At 38.9% G+C, this 24,075-nt stretch overlaps 4 protein-coding genes across 10 annotated transcripts; 2 read left to right on the top strand and 2 right to left on the bottom strand.

Annotated features, from left to right (window-relative positions):
* The first annotated feature begins 35 nt into the window (after positions 1-35).
* Positions 36-16,889, top strand: Crzr (corazonin receptor). Of its 7 annotated transcripts, none has more exons than XR_013085040.1 (7): positions 36-1,114; positions 3,083-4,379; positions 12,654-12,837; positions 13,809-14,011; positions 14,341-14,462; positions 15,625-16,189; positions 16,238-16,889. XR_013085040.1 is itself a non-coding variant. In XM_076809294.1 (7 exons), exons 3-7 carry the CDS (start codon positions 3,750-3,752, stop codon positions 15,746-15,748), a joined length of 1,263 nt encoding a protein of 420 aa, XP_076665409.1. In that variant the 5' UTR covers positions 36-1,114; positions 1,562-2,028; positions 3,083-3,749; the 3' UTR covers positions 15,749-16,889. The 7 variants fall into 7 exon arrangements, 6 of the variants coding, with proteins under 6 accessions (XP_076665409.1, XP_076665411.1, XP_076665407.1 ...); XM_076809294.1 differs by adding an exon at positions 1,562-2,028 and having other exon boundaries at positions 15,625-16,889; XM_076809296.1 differs by having other exon boundaries at positions 3,324-4,379; positions 15,625-16,889.
* Positions 6,216-8,673, bottom strand: LOC143367462 (uncharacterized). The gene is made up of 4 exons (XM_076809300.1): positions 8,530-8,673; positions 7,339-7,565; positions 6,890-7,167; positions 6,216-6,447 (listed from the first exon to the last, which is right to left on the bottom strand). Exons 1-3 carry the CDS (start codon positions 8,671-8,673, stop codon positions 6,894-6,896), a joined length of 645 nt encoding a protein of 214 aa, XP_076665415.1. The 3' UTR covers positions 6,216-6,447; positions 6,890-6,893.
* Positions 16,890-17,548: 659 nt separating the features above from the next.
* On the top strand, positions 17,549-18,438 carry LOC143367408 (ATP synthase F(0) complex subunit g, mitochondrial). The gene is made up of 2 exons (XM_076809195.1): positions 17,549-17,709; positions 18,054-18,438. Exons 1-2 carry the CDS (start codon positions 17,673-17,675, stop codon positions 18,311-18,313), a joined length of 297 nt encoding a protein of 98 aa, XP_076665310.1. The 5' UTR covers positions 17,549-17,672; the 3' UTR covers positions 18,314-18,438.
* A 5-nt stretch (positions 18,439-18,443) lies between these two features.
* LOC143367404 (tRNA (guanosine(18)-2'-O)-methyltransferase TARBP1) lies at positions 18,444-23,951 on the bottom strand. Its single transcript, XM_076809189.1, has 10 exons — positions 21,216-23,951; positions 20,924-21,153; positions 20,637-20,853; positions 20,414-20,566; positions 20,162-20,326; positions 19,876-20,064; positions 19,623-19,797; positions 18,967-19,307; positions 18,757-18,893; positions 18,444-18,693 (listed from the first exon to the last, which is right to left on the bottom strand). The coding sequence occupies exons 1-10, from the start codon at positions 23,949-23,951 to the stop codon at positions 18,543-18,545; spliced, it is 4,494 nt and encodes a 1,497-aa protein (XP_076665304.1). The 3' UTR covers positions 18,444-18,542.
* Between the last annotated feature and the right edge of the window lie 124 nt (positions 23,952-24,075).

Below are 24,075 nucleotides of genomic sequence, written 5' to 3'. Positions count from 1 at the left end.
ATAAATAATCCACGCGTTAGATGGATGTAGAATTTTTATACACACATGTAGCAAGAAATACCACAAGCATGGGCACAATCTTAGTTTATTTTATTGTACAAATTATTTCATTTCTTTAGTCGTTTTCGCAACACACATTTCTTTGCTGAAGTGAAATTACTATTCTTTAACGAGTACGATGTCTGCTATGGAACAATGAAATAAATAAATAAATACAGCATGAATTTATTCGGATCATTAATTCATCCATTAATCGTTTAAAATTAATTTCGCTTGAGCCATTGTTTAGGTGTTATCAAATATGGTCCACCGTACGAAACTGTGCCGCGAAACAATAATAGTGAGTAAGATTTAGTGGTAATTGGCTTGGCGAAGCGGTGGCATTTATCCACTTGAATTTATTTCGGCGGCAGACTTATGTATAAATAGATTTATGTATTGAGCAACTATCCACGGAATCTGAACAACATTAATCGCACGCGTAATTGGTATCCTGTACCAACAGTTACAAGTGCCACTTATGTATTACACATTTAAGTCATCTAGCAGCGTGCGGTTGGAGGAAGCGAGAGACCAAGAGGAATCAAGGAAGAGAAGGAAAAAAAACTAGTAGACACGACGATCGCTGTTGTCTCCCGTTCGAGTAATCATCAGTCGGCTTCCGCGCCGCGAACGAGTCGTCGCTCAAACTGAAAGATCGCGAGCTTCTGATTTTCCCGTCATTCTTTACAGCCTGTCGCATTCAAATTTTCTGAAAGGAAGTGTATTAATCAAGCATTCACGAGGCACAGCGAATTTCAAAAGCTCGCGTGACGCAATGAAGCGAGGCTCCCGTGATCTTTAGTTTCTGTCGTTTCGATGATCGTGTCACATCATCGTCGCTCCACCATGTTGACACTATCTAGCTTCTTAGTCACATTATGTGATCGAACAAAAAGTCGGGGAAGAAGAATCTTGCCAAAGGACGAGTCGCTCTGAGAGCAAGGAGGAGGAGGAAACTGGTGCGCAAGAAGAGAATGGACTGTTGTCAACACGCGAAGCTGTGAACGCGTTTGGAAGCAGCTATTTTTGAAATTTCGAGAACAGGAAGATTAACCATTGCTCCCGTGAAATGGTACGAATTATCTAGCACAGTCATTCAGCGTTTCGTTGGAATCGTTCTCCCCTTTTAGTGTCAAACGCCTCATTCGACTCGAATTCAAAATGAAAGAAACGGGATACGCTTCCGTGGAAAACATGTTCTGTAGGAAATAATTCATTCACGCTTCCATAGTTTCTTCTGCGAAGCTTAACTTAGAAGTACAGGCCATCTTTGTCCAGTAACTGTTAATCACAGGATTCGTGTTTTGTCAAAGCTTCGGCGAAAATAGAAATTGGTAGCACGATTAAATAGAAAAGTATGAGGACTGAAGGCACCAAGGCCAATATCGAAACTGGTAAATATAGGTACTGACTGCGCGTTTTGAGTGTTTCTATTTGTACCTACTCGCGAATAGGTTAGTCGACACGGGGTCCCTTCGCAAACAATTACGAATTTATTAATTCGTGTATTCTCCTGTAGAGTCGCGGTGTCGATAGTAGCGCAGGCTAAGAGCGAATTGTACAAAAAATTGATAGGTGGAAACGTCAAGGGTATTTCAAGATCAAGTTATATTTTTGTAAACGTAACCTGTTTACGTTTTTTTCTTTAACGGAAACAGGAAGCTCACAACTAATCGAGTTTAACTATGGCTGCATGGGAATTCAGAAATGAAACGCAGTTAAAAGTCGAGCAATCTGAGAACAAGGTATTTGTCAGTGAGAAATAAAACTTGCGTTGTCGTACATTGTTCATTCGCGATATGAGAGACCATAGATTCTGTGTAAGCAGATTTAAGCGACCATGAATTCACGCTTTCGTTTACCGTACTTGCGGAAACGCTTTGCACTCGCCAACGTACTAAATAGTTAGGAAAAGGTGTCCAATTAATATCGACTAGTACGTTGCAACGATTAAAGCGTGTAAAGCTTGAATCATCGAGGTGCAAGGTGGACGATGCAACCTGTTACTTAATGCAGGAAGGTGCGTAGAGGAGTACCGTGTTGGTGTCCTCGAACTCGATCTTCTTTTTGCGCTAACGAGTCCCGATCAAGCGGAAAAATGTAGTACGAATCGCGTTGCTTCCGCCTGAACCGGTACGAATGATTTCACGCGAAAACTAATTTTTTTCGTCGCGCGCTTAATTAGTATTCGCGTCGATTGTACTACCCCAGAGGATTATTGGCCTTCCAGAGTTCGGGTAATTAATATTTCGATTAGAACGATCAACCTTCCATCCTTTTCGATAGATACTCGTGTTTCGCGTTTCGCCTCTCCATTTTTGTCATCTCTTTTTGTCGCTCTTCCGCGCGGCACAAGGTCTGCGTCTCAAAAATTCTTGGACATATTTTTTCCTTTTCTAACCAGTCTCGTTTCGAGATTTCCTTTTTCCTGTGCACGGGATTTTGTAAATGTAACAGCTTCATTCTTTCACCTAGTTCGTCGCTTATTTATAAATATTTAAACCAGATCCCATTTTGTGGGATATAAGATATTTAATATTTAAGATATTGATATTCAAAGAACCTGAAGTTTCCAAGAGTCTCCAAACTATTCGTATTAAAATTAGCTAACTTGGTTGCTTGAATCGCTGCATGGAAGTTGAAAGCTAGTTCCTCGCACAAGAAAGGTGCATTTGAAATGTAAAACCGAGCAGGTAGTTGGAACGTATCTAATGAACGCGTAATTTATCGAATTCATTGGAATTCTACGTTTAGTAGTAACAAAGCCTTGTTACGTTTCACGTGGAATTAGCAGTTGCGACAGAGGAATAAGACTTTCCAAGCCCATCCAGCGGCCACCTCGTGCCCCTTAATTATTTTCATCGTAATCAGTCATCGGGACTTGCTGCTCGCCCCGCGCGAATATTAAACAACGAAAGATAGATCTATCCCTGGCAAAAAATTAAATCCTGCATTAATTTAAAAACACCTTGCTCACGCACCGTGGTAGCGTCGCGCCCGCGAGCATTTGAATCGCAAACGAGACACTGTTTATTCGCAGCTCCTGCATTCAAGGAAATCGAAGAAAGTTGTTCAACTCCAGGGTTGACCTAACTTCCGTTAAACGTTTTATTTACGCGCCGCGAACGGAGTCGCCTTCGGGCAACGGCGGAGGAAGAAAACAAAGAGGAACGTCGATCGGGTACTCAATGATTAACACAAGCGGAAGTGGATTCTACTTAACGCGTAACAAGCATGTCATTAAAGTGTCCGACGATATAGTTCTGCGCTCCTCGTTACAGAGAACCGCCGTGTTCCAATAAAGAACCGTTCCCTTATCCGCGCTCCAACGGCTCTCGCGCAAATAAGGCGAGGCCGGCGTGAATTGATAGAACCTCTTTAAAAGAATAAAACAGGACAGAGTAAAGAAGCTCCCAGGCAAAAGAGCGTATAATCGCCAGCGAGCAGGCGGAGATACCGCGGAATAGAGCTGGCTCGTTTGGTGAACCTGAATGTCAAGTGGTGCTTTAACAAATGCGAGTGGCCAGTGGAGTGGTGGCGCCGATGAGACCTTGCCAGCGTATCTCGGTCCAGTCTCGTCGATCGAACGGCCCATCGAACGTCTCTCGATCTTCCTTGAAGCAACGTCCACGCCCCGGGTGGAAGGCACTGCCTAAGGGAAGGATGACAGGGACCAACGTGTCGGTACCGTCGATAGAGCACAGACGATGACTACGTTTCCCACGCCGTCGTTGCCGGGGCAGCTCCTCGTGGCCGTGTTGCCGGCCTGCGACAACCTGACCGACTTCGTCGGCCACTCCCGCGGCCTTGACTTCGCCCTTGACGCACGGCCGTGGCGGAACATCACCGAGCTCGACCAGCTCTATCGCTTCGGCGGCCTGGAGAACGTGACGTGCCTGGAGCACGCGCCCCGGCTCACCGACGCCACCCTCGCCAAGGTGATCGTGCTGGCCGTGATGGCGGCCCTCAGCTTCGCGGCGAACGTGGCCACCATCTACTCGATCGCCAGGTCCCGGCGACGCCAGCACAGCTGGTCCGCTATCTACGCGCTGATCCTGCACCTGGCCGTGGCGGATCTTTTGGTCACAGTGTTCTGTATTGGCGGCGAGTCGATATGGAGCTACACCGTCGCCTGGATCTGGGGGAACGCCGCCTGCAAGCTGTTCAAGTTCCTGCAGGTGTTCAGCCTCTACCTCAGCACGTTCGTCCTGGTGCTGATCGGGTTGGACCGGTTCATAGCGGTGCGCTACCCGATGAAGGGGTTCAACACGGCGCACAGGTGTCTGAGGCTGGTCATCATGGCGTGGGTGCTGTCCTTCGTTCTCGCTTCTCCTCAGGTGAGGCTTTTTATGGGGGCGGAGTTGGGTGTAGAGTAAGTAGGATGCAGCCTGGGGTGGTATATTTTGGGGACTGGCTAATTTTGGGGAGTAGCAAATTTTGGGGAGTAGCAAATTTTGGGGAGCAACAGATTTTAAGGAGCATCAAATTTTGGGGAGCGATACATTTTAGGGAGTATCAAATTTTGGTGAGTGACAAATTTTGGGGAGCAACAGATTTTAAGGAGCATTAAATTTTAGGGAGCATCCAATTTTGGGGACCATCAAAGTTTGGTGAGTGACAAATTTTGGGGAGCGATAAATTTTAGGGAGCGATAAATTTTAGGGGGCATCCAATTTTGGGGAGCATCCAATTTTGGGGACCATCAAATTTTGGTGAGCAACAGATTTTAAGGAGCATCAAACTTTGGGGAGCGATAAATTTTAGGGAGTATCAAATTTTGGTGAGTGACAAGTTTTGGGGAGCGATACATTTTAGAGGGCATCCAATTTTGGGGAGCATTCAGTTTTGGGGAGCATCCAATTTTGGGGAGTATCCAATTTTGGGGAGCGACAGATTTTGTTGAGCGATAAATTTTAGGGAGCATTCAATTTTGGTGAGTGACAAATTTTGGTGAGCAACAGATTTTAAGGAGCATTCAATTTTGGGGAGCATCCAATTTTGGGGACCATCAAATTTTGGTGAGTGACAAATTTTGGGGAGCGATAAATTTTAGGGGGCGATAAATTTTAGGGGGCATCCAATTTTGGAGAGCATCCAATTTTGGGGACCATCAAATTTTGGTGAGCAACAGATTTTAAGGAGCATCAAATTTTGGGGAGCGATAAATTTTAGGGAGTATCAAATTTTGGTGAGTGACAAGTTTTGGGGAGCGATACATTTTAGAGGGCATCCAATTTTGGGGAGCATTCAGTTTTGGGGAGCATCCAATTTTGGGGAGCATCCAATTTTGGGGAGCGACAGATTTTGTTGAGCGATAAATTTTAGGGAGCATCCAATTTTGGGGAGCGACAAATTTTGGGACGCAACAAATTTTGAGCGAAAGAAATGTTTAAACGCAGGCTTGAAACACTTTAAAAACAACTCACTTTTTATCATGTAGTGAATTAGCAATGACTCAGACGTGACTTGCCATATTGAATTAATTTTGAAATTGTGTCGACTCTTTTAAATTCAAATATTTGATGATATTTCGCGTAAGGGGCGGCAGTTCCAGCCCGAGTTCCTGCTACGATCACTGCCGTCGACGAGACAGTTCGAATATCAGTTTTGCAATGAAAATCTAATTTATATCGCCTGCCACTTAACGTTCGTCGAATACGTGGAATTTCAAGAGAAAAAGATTCAGTCTGCCACTGGTTTCTTTTCTATTTTTTGTAAACAAATATCGAGGACATAGCTCGGAGGTACACTATCGAGCGACACGCGGTTGCATGAAATTAGATATAAGTGTGATGTAATAGGCAGTCGCATAATTATCGCGTAATTAAAGTTGCAGTATTGATAATGACGGAAAGCTTATCTACCTTAATAAGAATCATCGGGACAGGTGAGAAAAAGAAAAAAAAACGCGTCAATCAGCCTGCCTTTGCTAGTTTGTCGCTCGAGACGTTTAATAAAAAGTTAATAAAACTCCCCAACGGAAGTGAGGCTTGAAAATTTAGTCACGCGCATCCACTAAACGATTCAAAAGGCTTTTTTCATATTCTCGTTCTGGACTGAAAAAATAAAGAAAAATGAACGTGTATAATGAAACATGCCTTATCAGTGTTATCAGAAAATGTGAACCAGCATTGTAATAATTAGTATATTTTTATCCAAGGTACTGTTTACAATATTGCCGCATTTAGCACGTAAACACGCGACTGAATGTGGTATGCTAGCGAAAAGGTAGACGAGTAAAAAATTGTATACACGATCTAGAAATGAAATTGTTTATAAAAACAACGCTTCTTCGAAAGCCACGCGACCCAACAAAGACGCCGCTCTTTTCGATCTTGTACATTGACGACAAATGACGATTGAACAGATGGTTCCCGAGAGTCTCCCACGACACCTGTTACGTATCTGAAAACACATTGATCCATTAATAAACAATATCTTCTCGGTCTCCTGAATTAATCAAGGAAATTTATCAAGAAACATAGAACGCTACATGTAGAAATAGCAGAGAAAACATTCTTCCTAAGAATGATCGTTAAATTTGAGCCAGAAGCATCATTAACCCTTTGAGTACCGAGATCCAAACGCTGAACGCACGCCACGTGCGGGAATGTTCAAATCCTATCCACTAACCATACTCGCTGGACGCCTATGTACGTTCCCCGCACAGCTACCGTACACTGTAGTTAGTAACACTCTAGATAATTATTTCATAATTCACGAGAATCCCCCGCATTGCTAACTACTAAGTTGGCTATTTCAAACTCCCCATTGCTATAATTGGTTCAACGTTACCAGTCCCAAATTTTGATACCAAAACACTAAATTCCTTAAAATATCAGCGCACCTTTCTAACTCGTCGCTGTGGAAAAGGTGGACGCAGCAGAGCTGCACTCGCTGGCCACGGATTCCTTGGCTCCGACTTCCGGCTTGAAGAGCTGCTCGTTCTCCGCTTTGTCGTTCGGTTCCGTACCCTTGTGCACCGCACATGGTCCTAGGCCACCGCATGTGCACTTCCTCTTCCTCCTGCTTGTACGCCTGCTCCTACGCCTGCTCCTACGCCTCCTGCTCTTACACCTGCACTTCTTCATTCTCCTGCTCCTTCTCCTGCTCCTTCTCTTGCTCCTTCTTCTGCTTCTGCTCCTTCTCCTGCTCCTTCTCTTGCTCCTTCTTCTGCTTCTGCTCCTCCTGCTCCTTCTCCTGCTCCTTCTCCTGCTCCTTCTCCTGCTCCTTCTCCTGCTCCTTCTCCTGCTCCTTCTCCTCCTCGATCTCGTCCTCGATCTCGTCCTCTTGCACTTACACATCGTCTTCTTTCGCCTCCTTCGCATGCGTTTAGGCTTCTTGCACTTGCAGCACACGCTCAACTTCTGCTGCATGCACTTCCTGCGACAGTAGTCCAGGAGGCTCAGCTCCTGCGACGCGATCTCCTGACCCTTGGCCTCGCTGATGATCGGCAGGACGTAATGGCTGCCGTTCTTCTTCAGGATACCGTACGCCACGCCGCGCTTCAGGGCTGTCTGCATCTGAGCAAGGGATTAGAATCGTTAGATGAATGTCTACGTTCACTTTTATAACGGCAGCCATGAGAAACACTCTCAACCTTCCGTTACCTGCACTGTTGCAAAAAGTACAACAGTTGTGAATATTTTTTTTTGCTGCTTTATAGCAACCAATCGGTTCGAACTCTTTTCTAATCCTCTAGCTATGCCTTCTGCACTTTATGAAAAATCCCCGCCTCTTTTACTCCAGCTTTTCAGTCTGGATGTGCAGGCGTCGAAGAGGAAAAGTCGCACTAGGAAAGCGCAACGCGCGTGTAAAAGTTCATTGGCAAAACACGGTCCAAAGAGGATTTATCGCGTGAAAGGTGTCACCAGAGCAATGCAAGGGAATAAAACAATACTTTTTTATAATAGCAGTCGTTTACTCAGCTCCATCTTTTTTCTTTCTTAAAGAAAACTACATCGCATTTTAGCTTTTAATATAGAATTATTTTAAAAGGAAAGTCGTAAGTATTCTTAGCTTACAAAATTTCAGAATACCAAATAAAAGCAACAGGTGAAAATTAAAAAAAAAAAAAACGATAAAATTGCGATGTTGTAAAAAGTGGACGCGGGTAACAAAAGGTTAAACATAATATGGATTTCAAGATTTAACGCGATTGAAATGATCGTAGACTGATGGTTACTGATATCCTTTGTATTTATTGGAATTAATACAAAGAAGCTTGAATCTAAAGGGGGAATAGTCAAGTTTGGGGCTCACGAGCTCTGGATAGCCCCGAGTACTTAAAGGGGGATTCCCGTGTATGTAACTGATTTGTTTCTTTTAGGATATTTAAACTTTTGGGGTATTTAATTGAACACCCAAAGAAGTCGAGGAAACTATGTTTTCTGTAAAATAATTCGTTTATTGCAAACTGTGGAGGTATTTCTCCGCGCCCTCTCCTCTTATTAAGAGTATGAAATCGATGAAGAAATGAGGACCAACCTGGCGACGTGCCACATTCTGTGGGACATCGTAGACAGACGAGAGATAATGCAGTATTTCTTGCGATGACGACCCCTTCTGTTCGCGAAGATTCTTTATCGCCGATATCACCAGCGCGAGGGTTTTAGTCGAATCAGTCACCATGATTGCGTCGGCTGCGAACTATAAAAGAATCATTTTACAGTCATTACGTTACCTTTCTAAATTACTCTCAACGCTTAAGGCCCCCCTACCTTGACGAGCGAAAAATGATGCGAACTTTGGGAATTTTTTAAAACAGAACCCTTAAATATATTTACTTCCAGCTTTGTGGCTTTATTTGCCAATCTTTAGAGAATATGAAAAAAAAATTGTATGCGAAAATAATGGTTATATCCGGAGTTATAGTGGTCCAAATAGAGCGCCTTACAAAAATCATATATGCGCATAGTTAGCATAAAATCCGCCGTTGTAGTTGTCTAAAATAGAAAATTAAAAATTTGGGTAATCTACATGAGTGTGGCTATCGTCTGAACTAGACTAAATGAGAAATTCTAAAAAGTAAAAAAAAATGACAGCGTCTGAAACATTCATTGATTTCTACAAAAAAATCGCTGTTTTTAAACGATTTTTTTTTACGACGCAAAAAGTCTAATTTTGCAAAAACCGACTTAGTTTTAGTAATAACGAGAATGGGACATCTACTAAAGATATATACCAAGTTTAAAGTAAATCGGGCGATTGGCTTTTGCGATATCATGCTAATCAATTCGTAAAACATCGTTTTGAGAAAAAAGCTTTTAAACTTGTTGTATTATGTTATAAATTATACTGTGATTCGCGATATTGAAGCATATGAATGACCAGCTTGCCATTTAATGTGTCACCGTGACAAAAACTTGCGTGTTCTATCAGTGAGAATGAAAAATCTAAAAAGATCGGTGGGAAGTAAATATTTTTATTTCGACTATTTATGAATTTTTGTCCACTAACTATTGCTTAATTTTTTTCATGAATATTTTGTGGAAACGTGATACATTGAGTATAATGTAGGGTATTTTATTTTATCCAGTGCGTGGAGGTTTTGTACGTACGACCCTTAACATGTTGACAGTGTCAGAAGGGGTTGTTTGACTAAGCCTAGGAATACCACTAAAAATTGTACTTTTTATCCTCAAGATGCAGTCGTGGCAAAGAGTTTAGCTGCTCAAATCCACTTCCCCCACTACAAATCCCTCCAAACTCACCCCTACCAGTTTTACACCCTATCCTCCCCTCAAACTCTCGGGCCTTCCAAATAGACCATAGCAAACAAGTACAAAATAATTACAGTGTGAAGAAAAAAAATAACAGTGTGAAGGAGTGAAAAAAGAATTAAGATTTCGGAGCCAATGAGCTCACTCTACATGCGCGAAACGGGTTCCTTCTTAAATGACAGGGAGTATTACCCCACAGCCGGGGTTTGTTGACTTATTCGTTTCACTACTCTAAATATGATAAAAACTACGACCTAGACTCGATTAAAACAGTTTTCAAAATTTGCAAACTTCTGGTGTGCAACATGCCAAGAAAATACCAATGGTCTGTTTATAAAAATTAGAAATGTTAAAAATTAGTTAACAAGCCCCGGTGTCTCCCCTACCGTTTTCTTCTTAATTAGATTTTTTTTAAATGTTGCCTAAATATGTACAAATATAGGCATACAATTTTCAATTACTATAATTGGAGGGTTTCTCTTAAAAAAAATCCCAAATATCGCGCTCTTTTTCAGGCCGTCAAAGTGGGGAGACCCCTTGAAGCTTGCTTCCTAAATGTAGTACGTAATGCACAAACACAGTGTGGTTCTTCATTCAGCAATAACACGAATAGGTACGTCAAACTTTTTTGACCTGACTAGTGAATCAGAACCAGTTAATAGGTGTCCGACGAACAGGTAATCTGATCGTCGAGATCTGTCGATAATACCCGTGTCATGATAAACATATAAACAAAAAGCAAGGCATTAACAAGGCTAAAGAAGCTCTCCCAACAAAGAGAACGCCCCGAGAAACTGTTCAGCATTCCAAAGCGTTCTACAGGCAATCTTTACAAATACAAGATCTGCGATTAATTCGAGGCTCAAGTTCTCCAAACGAAACCCACTGGTAATTTAATTCAGGGCCAGCTGAAGCCCACGATCAGCTTCCAGGAATATTATATTAAAAAATAAGAACAAGAAGAAATAGAGAGATAGGTGAAGGGAAGCTGTTACGATTAAAAAAAGATGTACCTCGACGACGGGGATGATAAAACGGCGCACAGATAATCCACGCGCCTTTTGCTCCTAAAAGTCCTTTTCATCGAGATCCCGGCCTTCAGTCCATTATTCGAGAATCTTATGGTTTCCTTCTTTTTTGTTGTTGGAATTTCTTTTAACGGGGAATACGACGAATTTTCTGCTGAAACGACGAGCCGAAATTTCCTTGCGTCACATTGCTGACGAATGATGGTGACGAACGAGCATCAACGTTTACAAATGAACGATGATATTCTGAGCGGCTTTGGAATGGATTTTTTTTTTTCTTTCAAAATCGAATCCGTTCAGCGATCAGAAAATTTTTCCATCGGGCTGAACGGGTGCGCGGAAAAACGCGCCAAGAAAAAGTTACACCGCGCGGGGGTACTCAGAGATGCTAATCGAATAAAAACGGTCCCTGACGCGGAACTAGTTATTGTAAATCGTTGCCATTAATCATAGCAACGCGGGCGACTGCTCGCCTCGTACATCCGTCGTCTTTCATCGAGTTTTGATCCCCGCGACGAAGATTGGAATTTATGGGTCGATGATTAGTACCTAATTAAAAAGGGGAAAAACCAGAATGACAGTAATTCTCGATTTATATCGGCACAAAGAAATGAACGGAGACATTCTACTTGTTTTCTTCTTCCCCGTTCGAAAAGCTGTGGAATAAATTGACTCGGAGCTGCGAATACAATGAAATCTTTCGTTCTTAAAAGCAAAGTTTATCGGTCGTACAGAAATAGTTCGTTTGAAGTTCATGAATATTTAAGAGTCGATTGGTTTCCACAAGCTGATAGATTTGTTGCTCTGGATTTAAATCTATGGGTATATGGAAAATTGTAAAGGAACGCGTGACAATTAAATGTACAAAGTACATTTTTTATTCCAGATTAAATAGTTTATCAAATCCCGTATTAAAATTCAACGATTTCTGTTAATATACAGTGCTGGAAATATAGATTGCTTTGGTCGAATATTGTTAACACTTTATCACTTATTATTAGTAGGGTGGATGTACCAGTGAATGAATATTTTATATTAAAATGAGTAAAATAAGTTATTAAAGTAAGGAACTAGTTAATTAGAGACTTCTTTTAATTTCTTTCTTCATGTCCAAACACTTTTTGCAGCACGTGGAATAAATCGCGCTGCAAATATAATTTTATAAAAGTGTTCACTCATTAGCCTTAAGTGTTCATTTATTGGTGCGTTTACCCTATTAGGGAAATATTATTGCAAAAATATGTAGCTCACAAGGGATGATCCCAAACCCGAAATTCAAAAAATTCTGAAACTTTGTGAATATGTAGGGGATTTCCTCCTAATTACAACGCAATCTTTGTTTGCTGCCCATATTCAATCGAAGGGGGTGAAAATTCGGCTATTTTCCGATTTTGTGTTATAACTCGCGAACTGTAAGAGATAGAAAAAAAGTTTCAAGACAAAAGTTACTTCTTTCAATTAAATCAACCATTTGGTGCAAAAATTATTTTACAGTTCACGAGTTATAACAGAAAATCGGTAAATAACCGGATTTTCAGCGGTCAATTACACCCCCTCAGAGTGAATTTGGGCAGCAAACAAAAATTGCGTTGTAATCGGGAGGAAATTCTCTACATATTCACAAAGTTTCAGATTTTTTGTCAAATTTCCGGGTTCGGGATGTTCCCTTTTCAGTATCTTGGCCAAAATAAGTTGGATACGAATCGTTTTGTCAATCATAGTGGAAATTCTGCGTGCTACGTAAATTTCAGAGTGACGCAATAAATATATAAATATTTCCATTACGGTATGTATCGAAATTAAAATCCCATGTTGCAGTAGGCACATGGGAATAAGAAGATGCATTTCCTTTTGTTTGCAGATCTTTATATTCCACGTGGCCCAGGGCCCGTTCATTGAGGAATTCACTCAGTGCGTGACCCATGGATTCTACACGAGACCATGGCAGGAGCAGCTTTACGCGTCCCTCAGCCTGTTCTTCATGTTCCTCCTTCCTCTAGCCATTCTTATCACTACTTATGTATCCACCGTGCTCACAATTTCTCGTAAGTACAACTTAAATCTGTAATTCGATCACTGTCTTTGCCGTAGCATCCTTTGCAGCAGTGGTTTTAAGGAGTTATGCCTACCTGCAAGGTCGGAAAACGCAAATATTCTCGGGATTTTTTTTTTTTAAATAAACGGTCGTATATTTTCGAAAGTATATATTTTAAACTTGTAGTTTTTTTTTTGCAATGCGATGTCTAAATAAATAATGTAATTATAAGCGATCTTTCGACAGCGTTTTTTTATTACGGTGACCACTGCAGCTTTGACCTGGTTCATGTGAAATAAAAAAATCGCGGGAATTTAGTTAGTATATTAGATTATCTAGTCCTTAATTGTTCATTATCCCGGAAAATTAATTTGCTACAAAGTGGCGGCTTCTCATAGCAAAAGTATCGATTTTCGCCACAGAGTCGCTCTCACTTCTCATCATTTTTCATCTGTAAAATAAAAACTACCCTACGAAAATGAAAAAGCCACGATTAAGGGCTAGATAATCTAATATGCTAACTAAATTTAGTCGAATTTTTTGTTTCTGATGAACCAGGTAAAAGCTACAGTGGTCACCGTAATAAAAAAAAAACGCTGCCGGGAGATCGCCTATAATTCCATTATTTATTTACCAGAACTTTGAAATATGTACTTTCGAATATACAACCGTTTATTTAAAAAAAACTCTTTAAGTTTAAAAAAAAAAATCCCGAATATACTTGTGTTTTCAGACCATACAGGTAGGCACAACCCCTTAAGCGAATTTAAATAAAAATTTGAATATCCAATTTTATATGTAAACTATATTCTGGCATTATAATATAAGAACCTTCTAATATTCTATTAAAACAGCAATTTTATTACTCTAATTTTATTTAAAACAAATTTTCACGCATACTTGTGCACGCGGCTCTCAACTTGACTACTAACACACAACGTATCAGAAATGAAATGCGTATATAAAAGAAACTAATTTTAGGAAGCGAAAGAATGTTCAGATTAGAGTTGACCAACACTAGCGTGGGCTACATGAACGGGAATTTGAACAGAAGGAAATTGATGCACCGCGCCAAAGCCAAGTCATTGAGAATCAGTGTCGTCATCGTGGCCGCGTTTATCATTTGGTGGACGCCCTACTACGCGATGATGATAATCTTCATGTTCCTTAATCCTGATGACCGTGTAGGCGATTACTTCTATTCTTCTGCAGTAACATCGAATTTATTTTGTACTGGGTTGGTGAATGTGAAATTGCCGGTAATTCATAGCGTAAAAGTTCTTTTATTTATCCTGGGAATAGAATAACAATAAGATTGCCGTCGGTAGCTAACGACTCGAGAAATCTCGCAGAAGCTGGAAAGAATAAAATAAATAAAATAGTTGAAAAGTAAAAGATATTTCCATTCACCAACCTAATACTTTTACGCTTATTATAAGAGGAATCATTTTTTTAAACGATTCTCATTTTCACCGACATGGTTGAAGAATTAACAAGCCCGCGATGATTCCAGCTTAGCGAGGATCTACAAAGCGGAATCTTCTTCTTCGGCATGAGCAACAGCTTGATAAATCCTTTGATATATGGGGCGTTTCATCTGTGGCCGCGGAGGAACCATAAGAACTCGTATAACAGGTAAATAAACGCCGTGAAAGGATATAACAGAAGATTCTACTGGATAGTTGAAATCGAGAGAATCATAATAAAACCACATTAATTCGTTTAATACCTTGCTTTATAAGAAGTCGCACTTGTTTATTATGGAGCAGACGTCGTTACGTAGTTTGTTTCGACAAAAAAAAAGCAGTTGGAAACTTCTTAAGCAGTCGTTAGTGTTTTAACGTAATTTTGAATGATTCACAGATTATTAATTGGCGTATCGATCTTTTTGTTCTAAATTAAGTGTGGCGGTTGCGACCTTTAGAGAGATCGCTAATCTTCGGATATCAGTAGCTTGTTCATCTGCAAAAAAGTAGAGTCGACTGTGGAAGTTGTTCCTGTAATTAACAAGGGAGATTAGGCAACACGAAAATTCAGAAAATTATGCAACTCTGTGTGCAAGTGGAGATGTTCATCCGTAACACAAGCCTAATCTTTGTTGGTGCCGTAGTGCGGTTTTGGGGGGTGAAATCACCCCTTGAGAATAATGCAGAATTTTCTTTCTCGAGGAATATCTCAAGAACCGTGAGAGATATCGAAAAGAAGTTTAACCCTTCGTTGCGTGCTGTTGCAAATATGCAACATGTTTTTTGTTTTCAATTTTTTGTTGTACCTAACCAGCATGTAGTGTGATGTAACTACTTTATCATGAATGAGACATATCCTAATGTCTAAACATTTACATATATTGCGTTGAACGTTGTAATTCCGCGGTTTTTAAGTAATCATAATCAAAATGACGGAAGCAGTGGAAAAATAAAAAAGCGCACTTTTTTTATTATTTTTCCCTTATTATCAGTGGCGGTTTTAAGAAAAAAGGCCCAGGTGGCAAACGTTGAGGGGCCCATTTTTCGAGAAGCTAAAGCGTTAGTTTACTGAAAACGGGCTCAGTGTAATAATACAGAAAAAAAATATAATTTGGATAAAATCGTAATTTTTTTTAAGGATGGGGCCCTAGTGGGGTCTTCCGAGCAGGGGCCTAGATGGCAACTGCTCATCGGCCGCCCTGTTAAATTCGCCACTGCTTATTATTATCACTTGTACGAGCCCAAAGTTGTATCTATTTCCCGGTATCAACAATTTCGACAGCACTTTCATTTAGTATTATTCATTTAATGGTCGTTTTCGTAATTTTCAGGGAGCTGTCCTCGACGCAACGGAGAATCACACGCACGAGTAATAATGATAGCAGCTCTAGGCGAGAATCGCGAGAAACTCGGGTGCCGTTCCTCTCGAAGAATAATTCGAAGACTAGTATTTGAGGGAGACCGAAACGGTGCTCAGTGGGGGTTGTACCAATTACGTTGTTCGGCATCGTGCAACATTGTGAAACTTGTATCCATAGGCGTAGCGAAGGTAGGGCAGGGGTGGGCGTTTGCCCCCCTCAATAAATTAATTTATTACAAAATAAAAGTAAATTAAATTGTGAAGTAATTCCACATTACACGACCCCGGTTATATTAATTCCTAAACACGTACATAAATTTAAAATTCGGTCTCACTATTTATTGCCCCTCTCTGAATGAAATCCTAGCTACGCCCATGCTCGTATCATGTTCCTAAATTTCGGACAGAGTGCGTTGAGCGCAGAAAAGGGGTTACTCTTTTCTTTTTTTTCCAAAGCACGTGTAAACAACTAGGGCGGAGTGTGCATACGTCTGTAGGATATTTTATTAGCCCTCGTCCTTTATGGATTCAGGTGTGTCTGTAATGATTACCAGTTAATTTTGTTGAAAAGTGAAGTGTATTAGTAGATAACAGTACCCCACAGACTTTGAGTATTTATGTATTTTATTTTTGTTTATTATAAGAAATTATATTAGAACGTAATGTAAGAATGTTAAAGTGAGGAAGATAAAATACATAAATACTCAGTGAGGAAACTTCCTCACTTTAAGGTCTACTTAACCAAGTAGGCGTTAAGAATATAATCATGCTTTTGAAGTAGATTGTACATGAACTCGACCCTTCGTATAGATAAAATATTACATATGTAAATAGACACATTTTTCCGGCAATACCACCAGTTCAGAGCACTACCAGTAATGGCAGTCAAAATAATAATGTTACAGTCAGTTAGGGTAATCTGGAATCGATGGTGATATAATTTCATATAAAATTTTGTAATTTAAAGGAAGAAGTACTTTTACTTCTCTGGAGTAACATATTTGTACATTATGTAGCTCAGTTTATATTGTATATAATAATGATTCTTTAATTGTGAGTTAATTGTAAATGACATCTCTGTGAAATGTATTGTCGAATGTTACCAAAAATATATTTCCAAAGGGAACTGTAAATGCACGAATTAGTTACATGAACGTAATAATTCATTGTTCTTATTTGGAGATTAAATTTATAAAAATATATCCAGCATACTCTAAACTATAGACTAGTCTAAACCACGCTTGCTTTTCTTTTCTAACATAATATCCAACGTCAAAAATTTCAAAGTTGATTTTCTCGAAAATGAAGCGCGATATGAAAAAAGTTACTCTTTCTTTTCTACTTATAGCAAGTAAATATTCATTTTCGAGAAAATCGACTTTGAAATTCTTGACGATGCGTCCAGTCGTGTATAAAGAAATCTACCCTAATGAAACTCTCGGGCGATTTGGGCGTAAGTGGAATTCGCCCAATACTGATTCATATTTGCGTTATTCGTAGAATTTTTCACCGTATCTATACTGCACTCCACTTAAAAGTAGACTCGTTCCGCGCAGGGATATCCTGTTGATTGGTAGAAAACCGGCAGGAAAACTGCTGCGACCAATCGCGTATGTCAGATCCGCGGGAGCTGCGCAGATCGGTCGCAAATCAGTAGGGGTGAAGGTTTTTTTTTAATTTATCTCCATTTGTAGTTCTATCTACATTTTGCCCGTTCGTAATTAGAAACTAGTTGTACATTTAAGGTGCCTTCATACATTCGCATTCTCACTCCATATCCATACCAATCACTCACGCACTGTAAATTCGGTCTTAAATGTCAATTGCGCGTCGATGCCATTGATTTCTCACGAAGGCGGTAATTTAGTTCAAATTCTACATTATAGTTCAACAGATGTACGCTAGATGGATGAATCGCAACCGTCGCGACGCAATAGAGGTAAGTCGATGGGTGCCGGAAGGAAGATCGTTCTTCGTACCCAAATTCTAGTCGGGAGAGTTTGACTTCCAGGATTAAAAATGTCAGCGATTACAAAAACAGTTCAGCTTTGCAAAAGTACGTATCTAAGCCGTACACGAATATCTCTTACCAAATATTTTTAAATCCTGCATTCTTTATTATAATGAACTTAAAACTGATTATTATATAACACCAATTCCTTTTCTGTATGACACGAAAATTAACAATTTTTTTAAACGAAAGTTTTAACTCACGCGCCATTGCCTCTTTTCACAACGTTCGAATAAATAATTTCAAAATGATGCAACCTGTTAAAGATATTTTTCAATTAATGTCTCGAAGGTTATGTATAACTAGTACATTGATTTCATTCACTGCCATTGCAGTCAATTTAGATAAATGGTAACCCAGTGTCATTTACAATTGTATATTAATTGCAGCTGCTGTAGGAGCTTCAAAACCTGTCCTTCATAAAATCCAATATTATGGGAAAGTGGAATTGGTTCCGCCAAAGATCTCTGACATTCCCGCTATTCGGGACGGTATCACAAAGCTGATACATTCTGCTAAAACAGGAGGATATCGTAACGTGACAGTACGCGAAGCTTGGCTGAACACGTTAGTTACCGTGGAAGTACTATGCTGGTTTTTCGTTGGCGAATGTATTGGAAAACGGCACATTGTAGGGTATAATGTTTAAAGATATGATGTACTACATTCGCATAGACATAATCTCTGTATAAATGTTAGGCATTCTCGTAAATACATATATGTATGGGGAGGAATATAAGCTTTATAAATAAACATTAATATCGTTCGGTTAAACCATCTTTTCGTTTCAATGTCATGTTTTATTTGTCGTGACATTCCAATACAAGTTGCAAAAATAGATGAAAACTCCAATTACATAAATGCATTTAAAAACATAATCATGACAACATGTGTTGCGTCGCATACTGCCATATACATATGGCTCCGCTAACATGGACATTTAACGAACGAATTATACCGAGTTGTGGTATCTCTATACAAGTATCAAATAGAGGTATCAAATTAGCTGGGATTCCATCCTTTTCATTTCTGAAAACAGCATTCATATAATAATGCCAGTAATCGTTTCAATTTTTTTTTGTAATCGCTTACCCCAGGACAAGAACTGTTTTCTTCTCGAACTTCATATTTAGCAAGTTCGTACTATTAGCTGTTTGTTCCACTCCTACTAAACGCCATCCCATGCTTCTTTTCTCCAACAGATATTTACTCAGTTGATAAGGTTTTATCTGAAATATTTGGAAGTTTATCATCGATTGCGAATATAGATTTTCAAGCTTCGTTGTAAAATATTATGCATACCTCTGTCATGGTTATCCACTTTTCAGCGGACACGCTGAGAGTCTGAAAATCTTTGTCCTTAACTTGATTCAAATTAGCAATAACTAATTCGTTAACGTTGAAAATCTCACAAGTACGGGCAAGCCCGCCCAAATTGGGAGCTCGATCGATAAGACTTGCTACAACTATAATCCCTTCATCCGTCAATACCTTTCTCTGAGACATTGATTCCCTGACTGTCAAATAAATGTCATTATTTAACGCATTCGTGGACATGGCAGGATTAATTTTCTTCTGAATGTCACTTAATTCTTCAAGGCTCGTTCCAAGGATAGAATGACCTGTAGTTGGTTCTGCATCGGCTATATTTTAAAACGACGCAGAGTGTAATGTCCTGTGATTACCACTGACATAAATATATATATATATATTATAAATATATAAAAATATACAAAATATATTATAATATATTTATAAGTGTCAGGGTTATAACATAAATATATAAATTATAAAATATATTATAAATATAATAATATATATAATATATTTATAATATATTTTATAATTTATATATTTGTTATAAATATTATATTAATTATATAATAATATATAATATATTTATAATGTATTTTATAATTTATATATTTGTGTTATAACCTTGACACTGACTGAATTACCTGTGGCTTTCATTAAATACAACGATGTTCTAGTCTCTGATAATGATCGGCTTGAATTAAGCAATCGAAGAGGATGACGAATATTTTCTTTAAAATTTAGGGTTCTAAAGATATCTGGAGTAATCCATTCACTTGCATCCATGCCAGTCAATCGAGGAAGTTCGAAATATATTGTCTATGAATACAACAACATTGATGGTATACGTCAGAGTTAGTAGATTTCAATGATCTGAAATAGTTTCTACAATATTACCTCCAAACTGTAGTCTTGTACAGGATGAAAGAAAGAAAGGTAAAAGTCATTGAGAAGTCTGCTCGAGTTTTTCATAAAATTTCCATCTTTTAAACTTTCGACCGTAGCTTCATATAATCCTCTGTACTCTAGTGTGACGTCGTCACAATTCAAGTTTTCTAACATTTTATACAGTCTGACAAAGATGACCTACGTTAAATAAAAATATTAACATAGCATATCAATGACCATATATCGCTTGATTTCAATCAATGAACTCTTCTACGCAGTTACGGTGTTCAATTACCTGACTATAAAGGCGCATGTTATATTGCTGTCCTAAGCAACAACGTGCGACATATTGTATTCCAATTGAAATGAAATTACGTTGATTTTCTTCAGGGAGTAACTTTGAAACATGATAAACAATACACGCTACTGAACTGACGCATCCAGGACGCGTTGCAATCGCCTATATAAAAGTTGTATCAATTAGACTTTGCACATTTAGGATTTACAATCAATCTTGAACAGGGGCAAACGAAATTTGTTCGAATACCTTTTCGAAAAACTGCCACAGCTTAACTTGAAACGTAATATTGTCAACAAAGATTCTTATTAATATCCATTCTTGCATTAATCGTACGCTGTGTTGATTACTTTCCATAAGTATTAAGTTACACAAACGTTCTTGTAACAGGGCGGAATTTAGCTGCAAAGAAATTTATAATTGTATTTCTGTCGACGGTTATTCTTTTCTCGAGTACATAGCATCTTGATACCTTATTCAAATTCGGCTGTAATATTAATAAACTTTGCAAGATTCGGTGCTTCGTTTTATGCATGGACGAATTATTGAAGTATCGTTTATTTTTATATTTTGCTAACTTTTGTAAAAAGTCTGGAAACAGGACTGACGCGTGCTGCTTGTCCGCACTAGTTATCTTATGAAACAGAACAGCGGAAAGTGCTCGGATACTTGCATCGTTATCATGATCTCTATTGATAGAATTAGGAAGTTAGTAATGCGTTGGTACTTAAAGTAATAAGTAAATACAAAGGTACTCACATCATCGATATGTGCTCTGGGTAACAGTCTTTATAATTCTTTGCGATATACAAATACGCTTCATTTTCTATCTGTTTATCTTTGCGAAACACGTGCCCATGAAGGAGACACTGCGCTAACGGATCTTGTACATTTTTCAGGCAGCACGCATTTAGTAATTTCAATTCGTTTAATAGAATTTTCTTCAATTTCGGTACATCGTTGCTCTGTTGAAGTAGTTGACCCAGAATCTAAAAATGAGTAAACGATTAATACGCAGGAAAGAAAGTCTCGAGACAATACTTTCCCTTACATTTTGCACAAAATCCAGGCCTTTGGGTAGTACCAAAAAGTTACTATTTAAAATAACTCCTATGAGATTCTTTATTGCCGTAAAGTACACTTTATTCTTTGTGCTTGACAATGTGGAACTCCAACACGTAGTAAAAATGGTTTCAAAACTTGATCTACTTTCCGGATTAGTGATTAATCCCCTTTCAACGATTACTTTCAAAATCAATGCTATTTCGGGAACAATCTCGCTCCCTCCCATTTCGTACAGATGGAAAATGTTTTCGAACCAATTAATATTTTCAGGCCATAGGTCTAGCTCTACCCTCGACAGAAATTGATTTGTAAGCTTTGCAAGTAGTAAATAACAATCCGATGCTATTTTCCCCTTGGAAGTCGTTACATCCTGGTCGTTATCAACTATTTGCATATCATAAATATCTAACAGAGGTCTTACATAAAACAACGTACAGTTTACGCTTTGTGTAAAATGTAAAATATGCAATGCGCACATGTAGTGCACGCTTGTATATCTTTCTATATTCTTAAGAATAAGTGTGCTCGTATTTTTAAAGTACTCCACGTACACTATAATATCTTTTTTCGGTAGAATCAGAGTGCCATTACTAAGAAACGAAACAATTACAGCAAGATATCTGTTTACTTCTTCATAATTGAATGCCGACGGTATGTTTGTACAGCTTTTCAGCAGAAACTTTAAAGCATTATTAATGTGCGAGAATAACAATTGTACGATGCTTTTGCTGCTCCCCAAGGCACTTAAATTAAGGAAGTGTGACATAACTTCTGTTATATAAAAGATCTGTGTAATATCTGCATAAGGCCTTTGGGTAATTCCATTAAGCGAGGACAACCAATTATTTAACGTTTCTTCTGCGCAACATGGTCTCTGTTGCAGTATCAACCCCGCATCGTGCAATATAAAGATTATAATAGCAAACTTCGCAGGACTTGTGTTTAAAGGTGTTTCGTAATTGAAATGCTTCTTGCACATACATTTTACAAACTTCGTCGCATCCTTTACAGTCAATGCGTTTCTCAACCACGTTGTTATAATGTTCCATGAAAATGAACCCCTCACCAGAGCTTCTTCAATTGGGAATTCTAATAATGTATCTATCACTGCTTTCAAATCGTGTATTTTCTTTACGGAGAGAGTAATTGTCTTCAAAAGTTCGATCTGCGATGCGACCCTTAAGATGTGCGAGTGCATACTTAAATTCTTTTGTACTAATGATTTTGTTATAACTATTTCGCTACCTTCCCAGCAGTTTGATGTTTTACTCGAGACTATTCTTAAAATTAACATCATATAGAATATAGGTATAGGAGCCCATTTTTGTTCATTCATTATTGTGAGGAGTTTATCGATAAATTCGGTATCTTCTTCTCTCGCGTGTACAAACAATGTTACGATATCATTTAATATTTTTGGTTCTTGCTGATGAGATTTACACTCGTACAAAAACGTATTGTTTAAAGTACAGACAAACAATTTCAGAAACTGATGATCGTGTATAATCGTCCGTAATTCACAGACGTATAATATGCCTAGCTTTACTACGGTATTATTTTCATGATGAAACAACCTTTCGAAAATTAGCTGCAACCAATAGTTATTAAAGCAGTTGTTGCACGAACCGTGCTCTTTGTTCCCTTTTACTAACTTCGGCAGATGCGTTAAAGCTGGTACTATTAAGTGATACTGTTTCTCTTCTAACGCTTCTAACACCAAGAAAAATTTCTGCCTAATGCCAGCTATCGGCGCTTCGATATTAGTTGGATCCTTGCACACGAAAGGAACAATGTCCGGTTTCCTTAACTCTACCATACTTTCACCTATGTTACTCATGAAATCAGTTATTCGTTTCATTATAAACAACGCTTGTTTACGGTACTGCTGCGTCGGGGATTTTAAAGTCCCTAATATTAACAACCATAACTGTTCCGTGTAGCACAAAGTATAATGCCTAGCATCTATGTCTTTGGAAGTTGGTGAGAAGCACGTGTCGGTTATAATGCTCAGCATGCTGAGTATATCTTTTGAGTCTTGCAGCTTATTTAAAACAATGTACCATATGGTTGGTAAAACATGTTCGGAGCCGAACGTATTTATCAAAGTAGGAAAATACGAGGCGAACGTTTGCCACTCCCTGTGTTCTTTAGCATCCAGCCACATTGTAATATCCTCGACAAACAACGAGATAAAATATCTAAAATTCTTCGACGTCATGTCCTTATGCAGGAATTGTCGTAATTGTAAAGCTTCTAAAAAACATTCCATTATTTTCATGTAAAAGACCCTACTTATGTTATCATTTAAAATTTGAATGTTCGAACTTTGAAACTCCACCAAATGTTCGCCGATGCATTGCGAATTACAATAGAGTATGGTATGTAAAAGTACAATGTCATATAAAATTGATAACTCTAAAAAGTCCTGCGACTCCATCTTCATGTATAAAACATTCTTTATAGTTTTGAAACATAGATCGGTGCGAACCGTTCTCGGATATTTCTTTCCAGAACAATAGACAAGCTGATACTCGTAGCACAATATCATACGGAACGTCTTTAACTGATTGTTATCCAGACTGTTCTCCATTACCTTGGCATCATAATATCGCACTAAATTGTGCAATAATTTAAAAGGATCGTTTTTAAACGTGGTTTCAGCGAAACCCAAAATTGACGCATCCGTTGTCGGGAAACGAGCGTACCGCTCGTGCAAATCCATTTTACGCTCGCACTACTTCTATTTCAAAATTCTATTCCTTCGCTCTTATATATTTATCCTTACGTGCATGTTATGTTTATACCGGAGGATACACGATATACGCGCGAAATCACAATTCGCGAAA

This window comes from Andrena cerasifolii, chromosome 3 (assembly GCF_050908995.1).
Source record: "Andrena cerasifolii isolate SP2316 chromosome 3, iyAndCera1_principal, whole genome shotgun sequence".
In the NCBI taxonomy this organism is placed as follows: Eukaryota; Metazoa; Arthropoda; class Insecta; order Hymenoptera; family Andrenidae; genus Andrena; species Andrena cerasifolii.
This window is presented reverse-complemented; position numbering and strand designations above follow the sequence as displayed.